General features: G+C 48.7%; 1 protein-coding gene across 1 annotated transcript in view; it reads left to right on the forward strand.

The window, feature by feature from the left end:
• The window catches only part of LOC124147332 (protocadherin Fat 1-like), a 159,776-nt gene that overhangs the window by 40,462 nt on the left and 100,474 nt on the right, over nt 1-18,840 (forward strand). The window contains exons 29-34 of the mRNA XM_048402375.1: nt 244-522; nt 1,332-1,591; nt 2,325-2,492; nt 2,971-3,214; nt 7,550-7,837; nt 9,102-9,361. Of these exons, the coding sequence (XP_048258332.1) occupies nt 244-522; nt 1,332-1,591; nt 2,325-2,492; nt 2,971-3,214; nt 7,550-7,837; nt 9,102-9,361 (1,499 nt within the window). The remainder of the gene's footprint in view (nt 1-243; nt 523-1,331; nt 1,592-2,324; nt 2,493-2,970; nt 3,215-7,549; nt 7,838-9,101; nt 9,362-18,840) is intronic.

Genomic DNA, 18,840 nt, shown 5'->3' on the forward strand with positions numbered 1-18,840 from the left:
GAGTATGGTGCTGACAAACCTAGAAACATAATCGGGGCGAACCGGGAGTCGAACCCACAATCATTGGTTTCTGGCATGCCCAAAGGACGCAACTCTGCACAGCAAATCGCGGCGCCTTAGACGACTGGGACACCCGTGCCCCCAGGTCTGAAAGGAAGTACAGTTGAAAGAGATACATGTTTCCTGCTTGTCTTGTGTTTTGTGTGAATCATCTTTCATCCATACTTTCATCCCTACTTTCAGGGGAGATAACTGTTGCCAGCTCTCTGACTGAGGGAAGGCTACAGGACCAGTATGACCTTGAGATCCGTGTTGTTGATCACGGCTACCCCCAGCAGTCCACAGACTTCACCCTCACCCTGGATGTCCCAGTCAATTTCCCCCCCAGGCTGAGTGACGGCTACAGCTTCAGGCTGCAGGAGAATGTCCCGGTGGGGACGGCTGCCGGGCATGTGGTGGCCACGGACAGGAATGTAGACAAGGGGGAAGACGAACAACTCAGCTACTTCATGGGTGAGACAGGTCAGTGAATGTTGTCAGCAGAAATTGGATGTACAGTGAGTTGGTTGAAGAGTTATGTCCCTTTATTTTACCGTACCTGACTGAAAAAGTGAGTTCATGTTGTGGTCTGTTGTCCATTGTCTGTTGTGCATGTTCCGTCGTTCATTAACATCTTCTCATAAACCAATGGACCGATGGACCACATGCATCATCACACATCAATTTGTTTTCAGAATGTTCAAATCTGATTTTTAATAATGTCACAATGTGCCTGTGTAACTGAATCTTCTGTATGTACCAGGTACCAGTACGGTGGGGTACAGTTTGTATAGTTTATCTTTTGTTTTACCAGTTACAGTAAAGCAGGCTGAATCTTTGTTTTAAATAACTAAACTTAAGTTATTTGCAAACACTGAGAACATTTTGAGAGTCAGTTAACCCTTAGCCTGTCTGACAGGCCCTGAACCATATTATGTTCCCTTCCACCAGCCCTTACAGTATATATATAGCGCTAAATGAAGCAAGTCTAGATGGTCTTCAGGTTCTGAATCTCGCATCTCCCAGGGCTCTTTTTCAATTTAAATGTAACTGCTAGTTTCTATCAATATTACATATTTTCAATCTAGTTAACCCTTGGCAGGAAAACCTGACTTGCAGGAAAACCTGACTTGCAGGAAAACCTGACTGCAGGTCTTATCTTTATCCAGTCTAGTCTATCACAAAGATCCTGAAGCAAACAGTCTTGATTTCTTGCTTTTTGGTAAGGAGACTAAATGTAAGTGTAAGTAGAGTCTATGTAAAAATGGATCTATTCTTAAAAATGTCCCCAGAATCACCCAGCCTGCCCTTCGCCATTGAGCGAGACACAGGTCAGCTCCTGACAACGTCCACCATTGACCGAGAACAACACAGCGAGTACAAGTTCTCTGTGATCGTCACCGACAGTCGCAGCCCTGTCTACACATCTTCGTCAACGGTCACCGTGGCTATAGACGATGAGAATGACAATGCTCCGGTGTTTAATGCTCAGCAGTATGGCGTCAGCTTCCCTGAAGACAGGGACTTTACCGATGACAGAGAGTTAATTCTGGTAGGAGTCTGCTTAAACATTTTGATGGAAATGTGAAAATTTGAAAATGTGACATTTCGTTTTGTGCCCACATTATTTTTCCTATGTGGACAACTGTGTCCATTGGGACAATAGCTTCCAAATTTACATATGTATGTTTACATTATACAAATTGGAATTATGACGATTTGTTGGTAGTCTCTTTTAGTTCCTCACCATGACTTCCTTTAACACTACTGATGTATCATGGATGTAAACAGTGTCAATTCTAAAACAGCCACACTTTGACAGTATTCAGAAACATAGGCCTCAGTTTATTTTGCCTGTAAAAGAAGAGACTGGAAAATTCCAGAGCACTCCCCTGAGACCTATGTTTCTGAATACTGTCAAAGTGTGGCTGTTTTATATTTGACACTGTTTACGACCATGAACTACAGTAGTGTTAATGTGCACTATTTGGAAATGTACAATAGAGAGTGACAGGGTGGCATGATGAGGAATTACAAAAGACTGCGAACAAATGGTCATAATTCCAATTTGTATACCGGTAATGTAAATATACACATGTAAATTCAGAAGCTATTGTCCCAATGGACACAGCTGCCCACACTGGAAAAATAATGTGGACACATGATGACACAAAACGAAATGTCACAATTCTTAGGAAACTTCTACCCCTATTACATATCTGCCATAAATTGAGAAAGCCAACATTGTTCCCGAGTGTGGCCATGAAGGTCTTGCTGTGTTGTAGTTGCCCAAGATGTCTGTACAAGACCCTGATGGCGGGTCTGACCAGCTGCAGTTCAGACTGGAGGGAACTGGCAGCGACCGGTTTCAGATGAACTCCCTGACCGGGGCCATTGCAGTTAGAAAGGAGGCTGTCTTTGATACAGAGCAGAGGCCGTACTACAACTTGACGGTGAGACCATTGGAAACAAAAATAACTTTTATTCCAACCTTTAAATGTGAGTGCACTCTTGTTTAAGCATTCAGAGCCAATGAAGTTACTGTTTGTTTGTTTGTTTGTTATTTAATGCCACGCTCAGCAATGTTCGAGATATATGACGTCAGTCTGTAAATAACTGAGTGTGGACCAGCAACTTTTATTCCAACCTTTAAATGTGAGTGCACTCTTGTTTAAGCATTCAGAGCCAATGAAGTTACTGTTTGTTTGTTTGTTTGTTATTTAATGCCACGCTCAGCAATGTTCGAGATATATGACGTCAGTCTGTAAATAACTGAGTGTGGACTCACTCACTCACTCACTCACTCACTCAAACTCACTCTCACTCACTCACTCGAACCAGAATTTCCCTTACACCAAAGTTCTATAGACAAGATTTATGTGACTAGTTGTGATGAAAGAAATTGAATAATGTTGTTTTCCAATAACATAGGTTGTGGTGAGTGACGGCTTACACTCCTCTGCAGCAATACTTGACATCAACGTGGATGACATCAACGACAACGCCCCTGAGTTCAGCTACAACACAACAATCTACCTAGACCCCTTTGCACCACTGGGGAGTCATGCTGGGGACGCCTCTGCTGTGGACGGCGACGTCACGGACCCCAACAGTGTCGTTCACTACCATCTGCTGGGAGGTGGGCTGGACAAGTTCACAATACATGAAGAAACAGGTGGGTTGATGGCACAGAGTTATTGAGGCATGATTTAATATCTTTTAAACCCCTTACACCATGTGGAGAATCGAGGTTGGTCTGAATAGGCTTTGGGACAGACCATTAAATAGTTTTATAATATATATTTTGTTAGTTCTGTGAAAGGAGTGGCAAAACATTGGAGGAGGAGGGGGGGTGGGTTATGTGGTTATTATTACCGTTTTGCTCTAATAAGTGCCCGCGGCGATATTTGCTAATTATATTGGGTAGTGAACAATCTCAATTAGCACCCCTTCCGATTGATCAATGTAAGACTTATTTATTCGTGTATAATACGCACACGTGTGTTATATGCATCCATAATTATGGGCAATTAAATCCTGGAAAAATATATCTGTCGTATATAAACATTTCAGGCTGTCAGCATAAACCACGAAATTTACGATCTTTCAACTTTTTTTTCAAAGTATTATTTTAATAAGAGCCCCCTATTTCTAATTTTGAGAGCGCCCTGGGCGCTTATTACGTCGAATACAGTATGTGTTTTAATTTGAAGTTTACACAATATGCAGAGGTCGGTCACACGACCGCGAAATTGATGTTCATAAGTGTATGAACGAAACAATTTGATGTTCATATATTTTTCACAAGAACGTTTTCTTAAAATGACGACGGAGTACTTCCACATTCCTGGAGGAACCTCAGGGAGTTCCCTAGAACAAATACAGAAGCGTTGTTTCTAATCATTTCGGCCCTTTAATCTTGAACTTAGCATTTCAGCATATATTATAAGTCAGAGAGTTTGGTTGTATGTCCAAAGATATCCTCGCTACAATCCATCCTAGAGAACAAAATGAAGAAAAGCACATCCAAACTACAGTAGTATCGACTCGATCCGTGTCCAGACTACAGTGACAGTCTATAGCAATTATAAATGTACCTTAGTATCTATTTGACACATCTTTAAAATCACCTTTCAATGATCGGCCAATTGATCAGTGATGACTAACACTTGTAATTAAGCCACAGGTTCTTAAAAAACTTCGGAAATCTCTCCCGTAACGTTTATCGTGTCAGTCATTTCGATGTCTTGTACTTGGTGTAAATGTATAATGACGTACTGTCATTGTGACTGAGTTACTGAGGAAGTTCTTAACAGACCTTTTTCATCTAATGAGGAAATTATTTGAGTACATATCATTGTACAAAAACTACAAAAGTTGTTCCTGTTGAGCATGTTGGGCATATGTAAGCTCATGTCACCTCTCGTTTTGAGGAAATAGTTTATTCCATGATACAGCTGGTTGTGGTATGTCTGTCAGTGTAAACATGAAGTAACACATACTAAATGTAATTGTGTATAGATCAAGGTCTACGTCCTTTGAGGTAAAAATAGTGATGTAAAAAATGATAAGAATTTGCGTGACGTTCATAGAGTGTGGCCCTCACTTTATGAAGGTTCTTACTCCAATGAACTCACACAAAGTGAAGGTCAGTTCTTAATTAACATTGTGACAAACTTTTTGGTGTATTTTCTTTGGTTCATTGAGGTATGAATCGAAAAAACAAAGTGCAAACTGTATGAATCCGTGTTGCGGATTCTTACAAAAGTTTGCACATCGGTTTTTCGACAACGAAAACATGTTTTATCTACTAATGGTTTAACCAAAACAGTTAAACCAAAAACAGTTGTATATAACAAAGCAGACAAAAATGACGTGATTGATATACATACTGTGGCATGACATGAATCGGGTGATTGTTTAATTGATGCACATAACTTGACATGCCTACAAAGTCAGTAGCCAATCAACGGAGAGTATGATAAAAACAAAGTACATTGGACCTGTCAATCAAGCTAAGAGGTGAGAAGAACTGCAACAGTCAGACTGTAACGAACCGGAACAAATATGTTCGGGAGAAGGTGGCTGTTGTCAAATGACATGGTCAGTTACCACCAGATTCAAACATTAGTTTTCTGAGAATGGGAAGACACAGTTGGAAAAATGCTACTTAGAAATGAAACCCGAAGACCTGAAAGTTGTGTAACCGAGGCGAGCGAGCCTGTACGTTTGCTGTTTTATTCCTTCTCGGCCTTCGGTCTCAAAGAGTTGTTTGGACAATGAATATGCATGAATTTCACTTAATGTCCTGTGCATGACAATACACGTGAACAGAAAGGGAATTCCCTCAACTATAATATTGGGATTCTCGTAGTGATAAAAGTAGTCCGCCTCGATGGGCGTGGCTTAATATTTTACATTCATTGGGAAGTGAATGCAATAACACATGACCAAGTCAGCTAATCAGAATGCAGGAATTTCAATGAACACAACAAAAATTTAATTATAGTGCAATGATGTAAACCATAAGCACTAAAGCCTCCTCCTCTTTATTGGCCCTGACAGAAATACAAAGCCTTTGCATAAGTTAATTATAACTAAAATAACTCTTTTGTGAACATTTTTATTTTAATTGTTTTTTTCTGACAATTGCAGCAGATATGATGCTGATTATCAGCTTTTTAAGGATGTTGAGATAAATGGCAGGACTGTGCTCTGGACTTAAGCAGTCAGGTGGTCTGACTGAGTGACTTGGTTGATAGCGGGTCATTGTACCCTGACTGGGTGACTTGGTTGATAGCGGGTCATTGTACCCTGACTGGGTGACTTGGTTGATAGCGGGTCATTGTACCCTGACTGGGTGACTTGGTTGATAGCGGGTCATTGTACCCTGACTGGGTGACTTGGTTGATAGCGGGTCATTGTACCCTGACTGGGTGACTTGGTTGATAGCGGGTCATTGTACCCTGACTGGGTGACTTGGTTGATAGCGGGTCATTGTACCCTGACTAGGTGGATCATTGCTCAGATTATCAATCACTGGATCGTCTTGTCCAAACTTGATTATTGTCAGACTGCTGTGTGATTATTGTTGTAATATTCCTGAATGCAGCATAAAACAACAAAGAATTAAACCCTGCACTGTGTCGTAAACTAACACTCACTCTACCGCCCACTCACTCACTCACTCAATCACTAATATCCACCCGCCTACACAATTGCCCTCCCACACAAAGACCCACACACTCACTGATTCACACGATCACTAATAACCACCCACCCACCCATGTATGAGCGCACTCTCTCACATGCTCACGAATAACCACCTACCCACCTACCCACCTACCCACTCTCACACCCACCCACCCACTCTCACACCCACCCATGTATGAGCGCACTCTCTCACATGCTCACGAATAACCACCTACGTACTCTCACACCCACCAATGTATGAGCGCACTCTCTCACATGCTCACGAATAACCACCTACGTACTCTCACACCCACCAATGTATGAGCGCACTCTCTCACATGCTCACGAATAACCACCTACGTACTCTCACACCCACCAATGTATGAGCGCACTCTCTCACATGCTCACGAATAACCACCTACGTACTCTCACACCCACCAATGTATGAGCGCACTCTCTCACATGCTCACGAATAACCACCTACGTACTCTCACACCCACCAATGTATGAGCGCACTCTCTCACATGCTCACGAATAACCACCTACGTACTCTCACACCCACCAATGTATGAGCGCACTCTCTCACATGCTCACGAATAACCACCTACGTACTCTCACACCCACCAATGTATGAGCGCACTCTCTCACATGCTCACGAATAACCACCTACGTACTCTCACACCCACCAATGTATGAGCGCACTCTCTCACATGCTCACGAATAACCACCTACGTACTCTCACACCCACCAATGTATGAGCGCACTCTCTCACATGCTCACGAATAACCACCTACGTACTCTCACACCCACCAATGTATGAGCGCACTCTCTCACATGCTCACGAATAACCACCTACGTACTCTCACACCCACCAATGTATGAGCGCACTCTCTCACATGCTCACGAATAACCACCTACGTACTCTCACACCCACCAATGTATGAGCGCACTTACTCACTCGCTCAATCACTAATACCCACTCACACTGCCACTAGTTCACTGACCCATGAAGATACAGGTAGAATAGGCCTTCAGCAACCCATGCTTGCCGTAAAAGGCAACTTTGCTTGTCGTAAGAGGCGACTAACGGGATCAGGTGGTCAGGCTGGCTGACTTGGTTGAAGCATGTCATCGTGTCCCAATGTTGGCATTGATGATCATGACGTAATTCACTTGATTGTCTGGTCCATTCTCGATTATTTAGAGACCATCATCATAAAAGTGGAATACTGCTGAGTGCAGCGTTAAACAACAAACAAACAAAAGGATTAATTCACTCACTCACTCGCTAATTCACTCACTCACTTACCACCAACAGGTCAGCTGACACTAGTGTCGTCTCTGATGGAGGACCCAAAGCGCAGCGAGTACAATGTTAAAGTACTGGCATTTGACATGGGGACCCCCCAACGGAGGACCAATGGCGTGTTCAAGATTAGGGTTCCTGTCAACTACCAGCCTCACTTTGAATCCCTGTACAGACTCAATGTCAAGGAGAACGTCACCGTGGGGTCAGAGTTCGGGCAGGTCAAGGCAACTGACAAGAACATAGAACTGGGCGAGGATGAAAGGCTGAATTATTTCATCGACGAGAAGAGTACTCAAGGTACATGTAGTCTTGCACTGCTAGCACTATGCTTTTCCTTATGACCACCTCCACAGTCTAATGGTAGAGCATCTGCTTTGCGCAGAAGGTTCGGGGTATGATCCCTGGCCTCGTCATACCAAAAGACGTTAAAACATGGTACTTGTTGTTACCCTGCCTGGCACTCAGTATTATGGGGCTAAAATAAGGACTGCTCAGGTCGGAGTCAGCATACTGTGTCTGAGAGGGGTATTCATTTTAAATTTGTGGCTAGCACTAGAAAATGGGCATTAGCCCAGACTGGTACAAGCAGCCATGCACACACATGTGCATGCACATTGCTATATAAAAGCAATAATCTTGGACGCGACGGCCCAAAGATGACATCACCACCTGTTTTTCCTAACAAGCTTGTGTAAACTGTATCAATAACCTATGAAGGTCATGCACTTTTGCTGTAGAAATGTTTTTCATCATTAATATACTGAACACTCTGAAAACGCATGTTAGATTTTTTGTAACATTTGGCAAAATGGCCACAGATCGAGATCAAATTAACTTCTGTTTATTTAGACATGAGATATTCAAACACAACAATGCTGTTGTTTGGGTATGAATCTCATTCAATGTGTTTGGAGATTGACTTGACAAGAACACATCGGATTTCCAGTTAAAGGATGTTATGTGTTCTCATTGTGTGTTGGTACAGCTACTGTCGGGGTTGAGGGGTCAGAGAAAAATCTCCCAACCACCTGATCCAGTTGTTTGTTTGTTGTTAATGTCATACTCAGCAATATTCAGCTATATGACAGCGGTCTGTAAATAATCAAGCCTGGACCAGACAATCCAGTGACTGATATCATGAGCATCAATCTGCACAATTGGGATATGATGACATGCATCAACCAAGTCAGCGAGTCAGTTGCGTGGATCGATGCTCATGATGTCAATCACTGGATTGTCTGGTCCAGACTCAGTTATTTATAGATCAACATCATATACCTGGAATATTGCTGAGTGCAGCGGTAAACAAACTAAGAAATAAACAAAAGACAAATAAACCTAAATTTCTTCAAGAAGAAGAATCTGATTTTCAAAATCGCAACAAAGGCTGCAGTATTGATCAGACATGGCCATTATTCCACCATCTTGTTGTTTTAAATATATTGTTAAGTGAAAGTCTTTGTTGACATTTTATAATGATGACTACATATCCAGGTGAATACAGCCCTCTGGTGCTGTTGTTCATGGGTAATGTCATGCAATGTAATGAATGTCAATCCAGGTGTTGACTTCCCCTTCTACATGAACCGACAGTCTGGTCAGCTGGTCATCTCCTGTGTGCTGGACCGAGAGAAGAAAGACAAGTATGACTTCATGGTGTATGCCACCGACTCCAAGCTGCCTGTGTACACGGCATCAACGCTGGTGGAAGTCACCATTGACGACATCAACGACAATCCCCCACAGTTCGGTGCTGCAGCGTACACTGCTCTCATCCAGGAGGATGACGCCAACCCAGGAACTCAACAAACACTCTCTGTGGTAGGGCACAGTCACTTTTTGTGTTAGGGCACAATCACTGTCTCTGATAGGGCACAGTCACTCTCTGGTAGGGAACAGTCACTCTCTGTGGTAGGGCACAGTCACTCTCTGTGGTAGGGCACAGTCACTCTCTGGTAGGGAACAGTCACTCTCTGTGGTAGGGCACAGTCACTCTGTGGTAGGGCACAATCACTCTGTGGTAGGGAACAGTCACTCTCTGTGGTAGGGAACAGTCACTCTGTGGTAGGGCACACTCACTCTGTGGTAGGGCACAGTCACTCTCTGGTAGGGAACAGTCACTCTCTGGTAGGGCACAGTCACTCTGTGTGGTAGGGCACAGTCACTCTCTGTGGTAGGGCACAGTCACTCTGTGGTAGGGCACAATCACTCTGTGGTAGGGCACAGTCACTCTGTGGTAGGGCACAGTCACTCTCTGTGGTAGGGCACAGTCACTCTCTGTGGTAGGGCACAGTCACTCTCTGGTAGGGAACAGTCACTCTCTGTGGTAGGGCACAGTCACTCTGTGGTAGGGCACAATCACTCTGTGGTAGGGAACAGTCACTCTCTGTGGTAGGGAACAGTCACTCTGTGGTAGGGCACACTCACTCTGTGGTAGGGCACAGTCACTCTCTGGTAGGGAACAGTCACTCTCTGGTAGGGCACAGTCACTCTGTGTGGTAGGGCACAGTCACTCTCTGTGGTAGGGCACAGTCACTCTGTGGTAGGGCACAATCACTCTGTGGTAGGGCACAGTCACTCTGTGGTAGGGCACAGTCACTCTCTGTGGTAGGGCACAGTCACTCTCTGTGGTAGGGCACAGTCACTCTCTGTGGTAGGGCACAGTCACTCTCTGGTAGGGCACAGTCACTCTGTGGTAGGGCACAATCACTCTCTGGTAGGGCACAATCACTCTGTGGTAGGGCACAATCACTCTGTGGTAGGGCACAGTCACTCTCTGTGGTAGGGCACAATCACTCTCTGGTAGGGCACAATCACTCTGTGGTAGGGCACAGTCACTCTCTGTGGTAGGGCACAGTCACTCTGTGGTAGGGCACAATCACTCTCTGGTAGGGCACAGTCACTCTCTGGTAGGGCACAATCACTCTGTGGTAGGGCACAGTCACTCTCTGTGGTAGGGCACAGTCACTCTCTATTAGGGCACAATCACTCTGTGGTAGGGCACAATCACTCTGTGGTAGGGAACAGTCACTCTCTGGTAGGGCACAATCACTCTGTGGTAGGGCACAGTCACTCTCTGGTAGGGCACAATCACTCTGTGGTAGGGCACAGTCACTCTCTGGTAGGGCACAATCACTCTGTGGTAGGGCACAGTCACTCTCTGTGGTAGGGCACAGTCACTCTCTGTGGTAGGGCACAGTCACTCTCTGGTAGGGAACAGTCACTCTCTGGTAGGGCACAATCACTCTGTGGTAGGGCACAGTCACTCTGTGTGGTAGGGCACAGTCACTCTCTGTGGTAGGGCACAATCACTCTGTGGTAGGGCACAGTCACTCTGTGGTAGGGCACAGTCACTCTCTGGTAGGGCACAATCACTCTGTGGTAGGGAACAGTCACTCTCTCTGGTAGGGCACAGTCACTCTGTGGTAGGGCACAGTCACTCTGTGGTAGGGCACAGTCACTCTCTGGTAGGGCACAATCACTCTGTGGTAGGGCACAATCACTCTGTGGTAGGGCACAGTCACTCTCTGGTAGGGCACAGTCACTCTATCTGGTAGGGCACAGTCACTCTCTCTGGTAGGGCACAATCACTCTGTGGTAGGGCACAATCACTCTGTGGTAGGGCACAATCACTCTGTGGTAGGGAACAGTCACTCTCTGGTAGGGAACAGTCACTCTGTGGTAGGGAACAGTCACTCTCTGGTAGGGCACAGTCACTCTCTGGTAGGGAACAGTCACTCTCTGGTAGGGCACAGTCACTCTCTGGTAGGGCACAATCACTCTGTGGTAGGGCACAGTCACTCTCTGGTAGGGCACAATCACTCTGTGGTAGGGCACAGTCACTCTCTGTGGTAGGGCACAGTCACTCTCTGGTAGGGCACAGTCACTCTCTGTGGTAGGGCACAGTCACTCTGTGGTAGGGAACAGTCACTCTCTGGTAGGGAACAGTCACTCTCTGGTAGGGCACAATCACTCTGTGGTAGGGCACAGTCACTCTCTGTGGTAGGGCACAGTCACTCTCTGGTAGGGCACAATCACTCTGTGGTAGGGAACAGTCACTCTCTGGTAGGGCACAATCACTCTGTGGTAGGGCACAGTCACTCTCTGTGGTAGGGCACAGTCACTCTCTGGTAGGGCACAATCACTCTGTGGTAGGGAACAGTCACTCTCTGGTAGGGAACAGTCACTCTCTGGTAGGGCACAATCACTCTGTGGTAGGGCACAGTCACTCTCTGGTAGGGAACAGTCACTCTCTGGTAGGGCACAATCACTCTGTGGTAGGGCACAGTCACTCTCTGGTAGGGCACAATCACTCTGTGGTAGGGCACAATCACTCTGTGGTAGGGCACAATCACTCTGTGGTAGGGAACAGTCACTCTCTGGTAGGGCACAATCACTCTGTGGTAGGGCACAGTCACTCTGTGGTAGGGAACAGTCACTCTCTGGTAGGGCACAATCACTCTGTGGTAGGGAACAGTCACTCTCTGGTAGGGAACAGTCACTCTCTGGTAGGGCACAATCACTCTGTAGTAGGGCACAATCACTCTGTGGTAGGGCACAGTCACTCTCTGGTAGGGCACAATCACTCTCTGGTAGGGCACAGTCACTCTCTGGTAGGGCACAATCACACTGTGGTAGGGCACAGTCCATCTCTGTGGTAGGGCACAGTCACTCTCTGGTAGGGCACAGTCACTCTCTGTGGTAGGGCACAGTCACTCTCTGGTAGGGAACAGTCACTCTCTGTGGTAGGGCACAGTCACTCTCTGTGGTAGGGCACAGTCACTCTCTGGTAGGGCACAATCACTCTGTGGTAGGGAACAGTCACTCTCTGGTAGGGCACAATCACTCTGTGGTAGGGCACAGTCACTCTCTGGTAGGGCACAATCACTCTGTGGTAGGGCACAGTCACTCTGTGGTAGGGCACAGTCACTCTCTGTGGTAGGGCACAATCACTCTGTGGTAGGGCACAGTCACTCTCTGTGGTAGGGCACAATCACTCTGTGGTAGGGCACAGTCACTCTCTGGTAGGGCACAATCACTCTGTGGTAGGGCACAGTCACTCTCTGTGGTAGGGCACAGTCACTCTCTGGTAGGGCACAATCACTCTGTGGTAGGGAACAGTCACTCTCTGGTAGGGCACAGTCACTCTCTGGTAGGGCACAATCACTCTGTGGTAGGGCACAATCACTCTGTGGTAGGGAACAGTCACTCTCTGGTAGGGCACAATCACTCTGTGGTAGGGCACAGTCACTCTCTCGTAGTGCACAATCACTCTGTGGTAGGGCACAGTCACTCTCTGTGGTAGGGCACAGTCACTCTCTGTGGTAGGGCACAGTCACTCTCTGGTAGGGAACAGTCACTCTCTGGTAGGGCACAATCACTCTGTGGTAGGGCACAGTCACTCTGTGTGGTAGGGCACAGTCACTCTCTGTGGTAGGGCACAATCACTCTGTGGTAGGGCACAGTCACTCTGTGGTAGGGCACAGTCACTCTCTGGTAGGGCACAATCACTCTGTGGTAGGGCACAGTCACTCTCTGGTAGGGCACAATCACTCTGTGGTAGGGCACAATCACTCTGTGGTAGGGCACAATCACTCTGTGGTAGGGCACAGTCACTCTGTGGTAGGGCACAGTCACTCTGTGGTAGGGCACAGTCACTCTCTGGTAGGGCACAATCACTCTGTGGTAGGGCACAATCACTCTGTGGTAGGGCACAGTCACTCTGTGGTAGGGCACAGTCACTCTCTCTGGTAGGGCACAGTCACTCTCTCTGGTAGGGCACAATCACTCTGTGGTAGGGCACAATCACTCTGTGGTAGGGCACAATTACTCTGTGGTAGGGAACAGTCACTCTCTGGTAGGGAACAGTCACTCTGTGGTAGGGAACAGTCACTCTCTGGTAGGGCACAGTCACTCTCTGGTAGGGAACAGTCACTCTCTGGTAGGGCACAGTCACTCTGTGGTAGGGCACAATCACTCTATGGTAGGGCACAGTCACTCTCTGGTAGGGCACAATCACTCTGTGGTAGGGCACAGTCACTCTCTGTGGTAGGACACAGTCACTCTCTGGTAGGGCACAGTCACTCTCTGTGGTAGGGAACAGTCACTCTCTGGTAGGGAACAGTCACTCTCTGGTAGGGCACAATCACTCTGTGGTAGGGCACAGTCACTCTCTGTGGTAGGGCACAGTCACTCTCTGGTAGGGCACAATCACTCTGTGGTAGGGAACAGTCACTCTCTGGTAGGGCACAATCACTCTGTGGTAGGGCACAGTCACTCTCTGTGGTAGGGCACAGTCACTCTCTGGTAGGGCACAATCACTCTGTGGTAGGGAACAGTCACTCTCTGGTAGGGAACAGTCACTCTCTGGTAGGGCACAATCACTCTGTGGTAGGGCACAGTTACTCTGTGGTAGGGAACAGTCACTCTCTGGTAGGGCACAATCACTCTGTGGTAGGGCACAGTCACTCTCTGGTAGGGCACAATCACTCTGTGGTAGGGCACAATCACTCTGTGGTAGGGAACAGTCACTCTCTGGTAGGGAACAGTCACTCTCTGTGGTAGGGCACAGTCACTCTCTGTGGTAGGGAACAGTCACTCTCTGTGGTAGGGAACAGTCACTCTCTGTGGTAGGGCACAGTCACTCTGTGGTAGGGCACAATCACTCTGTGGTAGGGCACAATCACTCTCTGGTAGGGCACAGTCACTCTCTGTGGTAGGGCACAGTCACTCTCTGGTAGGGAACAGTCACTCTGTGGTAGGGCACAATCACTCTCTGGTAGGGCACAATCACTCTCTGGTAGGGCACAATCACTCTCTGTGGTAGGGCACAGTCACTCTCTGTGGTAGGGCACAGTCACTCTGTGGAAGGGCACAGTCACTCTCTGTGGAAGGGCACAGTCACTCTCTGTGGTAGGGCACAGTCACTCTCTGTGGTAGGGCACAGTCACTCTCTGTGGTAGGGAACAGTCACTCTCTGTGGTAGGGAACAGTCACTCTCTGTGGTAGGGCACAGTCACTCTGTGGTAGGGCACAATCACTCTGTGGTAGGGCACAATCACTCTGTGGTAGGGCACAGTCACTCTCTGTGGTAGGGCACAGTCACTCTCTGGTAGGGAACAGTCACTCTCTGGTAGGGCACAATCACTCTCTGGTAGGGCACAATCACTCTCTGTGGTAGGGCACAGTCACTCTCTGTGGTAGGGCACAGTCACTCTGTGGAAGGGCACAATCACTCTCTGTGGAAGGGCACAGTCACTCTCTGTGGTAGGGCACAGTCACTCTCTGTGGTCGGGCACAGTCACTCTCTGTGGTAGGGAACAGTCACTCTCTGTGGTAGGGAACAGTCACTCTCTGTGGTAGGGCACAGTCACTCTGTGGTAGGGCACAATCACTCTGTGGTAGGGCACAATCACTCTGTGGTAGGGCACAGTCACTCTCTGTGGTAGGGCACATTCACTCTCTGGTAGGGAACAGTCACTCTGTGGTAGGGCACAGTCACTCTCTGGTAGGGCACAATCACTCTGTGGTAGGGCACAATCACTCTGTGGTAGGGCACAGTCACTCTGTGGTAGGGCACAGTCACTCTGTGGTAGGGCACAGTCACTCTGTGGTAGGGCACAATCACTCTGTGGTAGGGCACAATCACTCTCTGGTAGGGCACAGTCACTCTGTGGTAGGGCACAGTCACTCTGTGGTAGGGCACAGTCACTCTGTGGTAGGGAACAGTCACTCTGTGGTAGGGCACAATCACTCTGTGGTAGGGCACAATCACTCTCTGGTAGGGCACAGTCACTCTCTGTGGTAGGGCACAGTCACTCTCTGGTAGGGAACAGTCACTCTGTGGTAGGGCACAATCACTCTGTGGTAGGGCACAATCACTCTGTGGTAGGGCACAGTCACTCTGTGGTAGGGCACAGTCACTCTGTGGTAGGGCATAGTCACTCTGTGGTAGGGCACAGTCACTCTCTGGTAGGGCACAGTCACTCTGTGGTAGGGCACAGTCACTCTGTGGTAGGGCACAGTCACTCTGTGGTAGGGCACAGTCACTCTGTGGTAGGGCACAGTCACTCTGTGGTAGGGAACAGTCACTCTCTGGTAGGGCACAGTCACTCTGTGGTAGGGAACAGTCACTCTCTGGTAGGGCACAATCACTCTGTGGTAGGGAACAGTCACTCTCTGGTAGGGCACAATCACTCTGTGGTAGGGCACAGTCACTCTCTGTGGTAGGGCACAGTCACTCTCTGTGGTAGGGCACAGTCACTCTCTGGTAGGGAACAGTCACTCTCTGGTAGGGCACAATCACTCTGTGGTAGGGCACAGTCACTCTCTGTGGTCGGGCACAGTCACTCTCTGTGGTAGGGCACAGTCACTCTGTGGTAGGGCACAATCAGTCTGTGGTAGTGCACAATCACTCAGTGTTAGGGCACAATCACTCTGTGGTAGGGCACAGTCACTCTGTGGTAGGGCACAATCACTCTGTGGTAGGGCACAGTCACTCTGTGGTAGGGCACAGTCACTCTGTGGTAGGGCATAGTCACTCTGTGGTAGGGCACAGTCACTCTCTGGTAGGGCACAGTCACTCTGTGGTAGGGCACAGTCACTCTGTGGTAGGGCACAGTCACTCTCTGGTAGGGCACAGTCACTCTGTGGTAGGGCACAGTCACTCTGTGGTAGGGAACAGTCACTCTCTGGTAGGGCACAGTCACTCTGTGGTAGGGAACAGTCACTCTCTGGTAGGGCACAATCACTCTGTGGTAGGGAACAGTCACTCTCTGGTAGGGCACAATCACTCTGTGGTAGGGCACAGTCACTCTCTGTGGTAGGGCACAGTCACTCTCTGTGGTAGGGCACAGTCACTCTCTGGTAGGGAACAGTCACTCTCTGGTAGGGCACAATCACTCTGTGGTAGGGCACAGTCACTCTCTGTGGTCGGGCACAGTCACTCTCTGGTAGGGCACAGTCACTCTGTGGTAGGGCACAATCAGTCTGTGGTAGTGCAGAATCACTCAGTGTTAGGGCACAATCACTCTGTGGTAGGGCACAGTCACTCTGTGGTAGGGCACAATCACTCTGTGGTAGGGCACAGTCACTCAGTGTTAGGGCACAATCACTCTCTGTGGTAGGGCACAATCACTCTCTGGTAGGGCACAGTCACTCTCTGGTAGGGCACAGTCACTCTCTGTGGTAGGGCACAGTCACTCTCTGTGGTAGGGCACAGTCACTCTCTGGTAGGGAACAGTCACTCTCTGTGGTAGGGCACAGTCACTCTGTGGTAGGGCACAGTCACTCTCTCTGGTAGTGCACAATCACTCTGTGGTAGGGCACAGTCACTCTCTGTGGTAGGGCACAGTCACTCTGTGGTAGGGCACAGTCACTCTCTGTGGTAGGGCACAATCACTCTCTGGTAGGGCACAGTCACTCTCTGGTAGGGCACAGTCACTCTCTGTGGTAGGGCACAGTCACTCTGTGTGGTAGGGCACAGTCACTCTCTGGTAGGGCACAATCACTCTCTGGTAGGGCACAATCACTCTGTGGTAGGGCACAGTCACTCTCTGTGGTAGGGCACAGTCACTCTGTGGTAGGGCACAGTCACTCTGTGGTAGGGCACAGTCACTCTCTGTGGTAGGGCACAATCACTCTGTGGTAGGGCACAGTCACTCTGTGGTAGGGCACAGTCACTCTCTGGTAGGGCACAATCACTCTGTGGTAGGGCACAGTCACTCTGTGGTAGGGCACAGTCACTCTGTGGTAGGGAACAGTCACTCTGTGGTAGGGCACAATCACTCTGTGGTAGGGCACAGTCACTCTGTGGTAGGGCACAGTCACTCTGTGGTAGGGAACAGTCACTCTGTGGTAGGGAACAGTCACTCTGTGGTAGGGCACAATCACTCTGTGGTAGGGCACAGTCACTCTCTGTGGTAGGGCACAATCACTCTGTGGTAGGGCACAGTCACTCTCTGTGGTAGGGCACAGTCACTCTGTGGTAGGGCACAATCACTCTGTGGTAGGGCACAGTCACTCTGTGGTAGGGCACAGTCACACTCTCTGGTAGGGCACAGTCACTCTCTGTGGTAGGGCACAATCACTCTGTGGTAGGGCAGAATCACTCTGTGGTAGGGCACAATCACTCTGTGGTAGGGCACAGTCACTCTCTGTGGTAGGGCACAGTCACTCTCTGTGGTAGGGCACAGTCACTCTGTGGTAGGGCACAGTCACTCTGTGGTAGGGCACAGTCACTCTCTGTGGTAGGGCACAGTCACTCTGTGGTAGGGCACAATCACTCTGTGGTAGGGCACAGTCACTCTCTCTGGTAGGGCACAGTCACTCTGTGGTAGGGCACAGTCACTCTCTGGTAGGGAACAGTCACTCTCTGGTAGGGCACAGTCACTCTGTGGTAGGGCACAGTCACTCTGTGGTAGGGCACAGTCACTCTGTGGTAGGGAACAGTCACTCTCTGTGGTAGGGCACAATCACTCTCTGGTAGGGAACAGTCACTCTCTGTGGTAGGGCACAGTCACTCTCTGTGGTAGGGCACAGTCACTCTGTGGTAGGGCACAGTCACTCTCTCTGGTAGGGCACAGTCACTCTGTGGTAGGGCACAGTCACTCTGTTGTAGGGCACAGTCACTCTCTGGTAGGGCACAGTCACTCTGTGGTAGGGCACAGTCACTCTCTGGTAGGGCACAGTCACTCTCTGGTAGGGCACAGTCACTCTGTGGTAGGGCACAGTCACTCTGTGGTAGGGCACAGTCACTCTCTGTGGTAGGGCACAGTCACTCTCTGGTAGGGCACAGTCACTCTGTGGTAGGTAACAGTCACTCTCTGTGGTAGGGCACAATCACTCTGTGGTAGGGAACAGTCACTCTCTGTGGTAGGGCACAGTCACTCTCTGTGGTAGGGCACAGTCACTCTCTGTGGTAGGGCACAGTCACTCTCTCTGGTAGGGCACAGTCACTCTGTGGTAGGGCACAGTCACTCTGTTGTAGGGCACAGTCACTCTGTGGTAGGGCACAGTCACTCTGTGGTAGGGCACAGTCACTCTCTGTGGTAGGGCACAGTCACTCTCTGGTAGGGCACAGTCACTCTCTGTGGTAGGGCACAGTCACTCTATGGTAGGGCACAGTCACTCTCTGTGGTAGGGCACAATCACTCTCTGGTAGGGCACAGTCACTCTCTGTGGTAGGGCACAGTCACTCTGTGGTAGGGCACAGTCACTCTGTGGTAGGGCACAGTCACTCTCTGTGGTAGGGCACAGTCACTCTCTGTGGTAGGGCACAGTCACTCTCTCTGGTAGGGCAC

Source organism: Haliotis rufescens, unplaced genomic scaffold, assembly GCF_023055435.1.
Source record: "Haliotis rufescens isolate VD_foot unplaced genomic scaffold, xgHalRufe1.0.p SCAF_26, whole genome shotgun sequence".
Taxonomy (NCBI): Eukaryota; Metazoa; Mollusca; class Gastropoda; order Lepetellida; family Haliotidae; genus Haliotis; species Haliotis rufescens.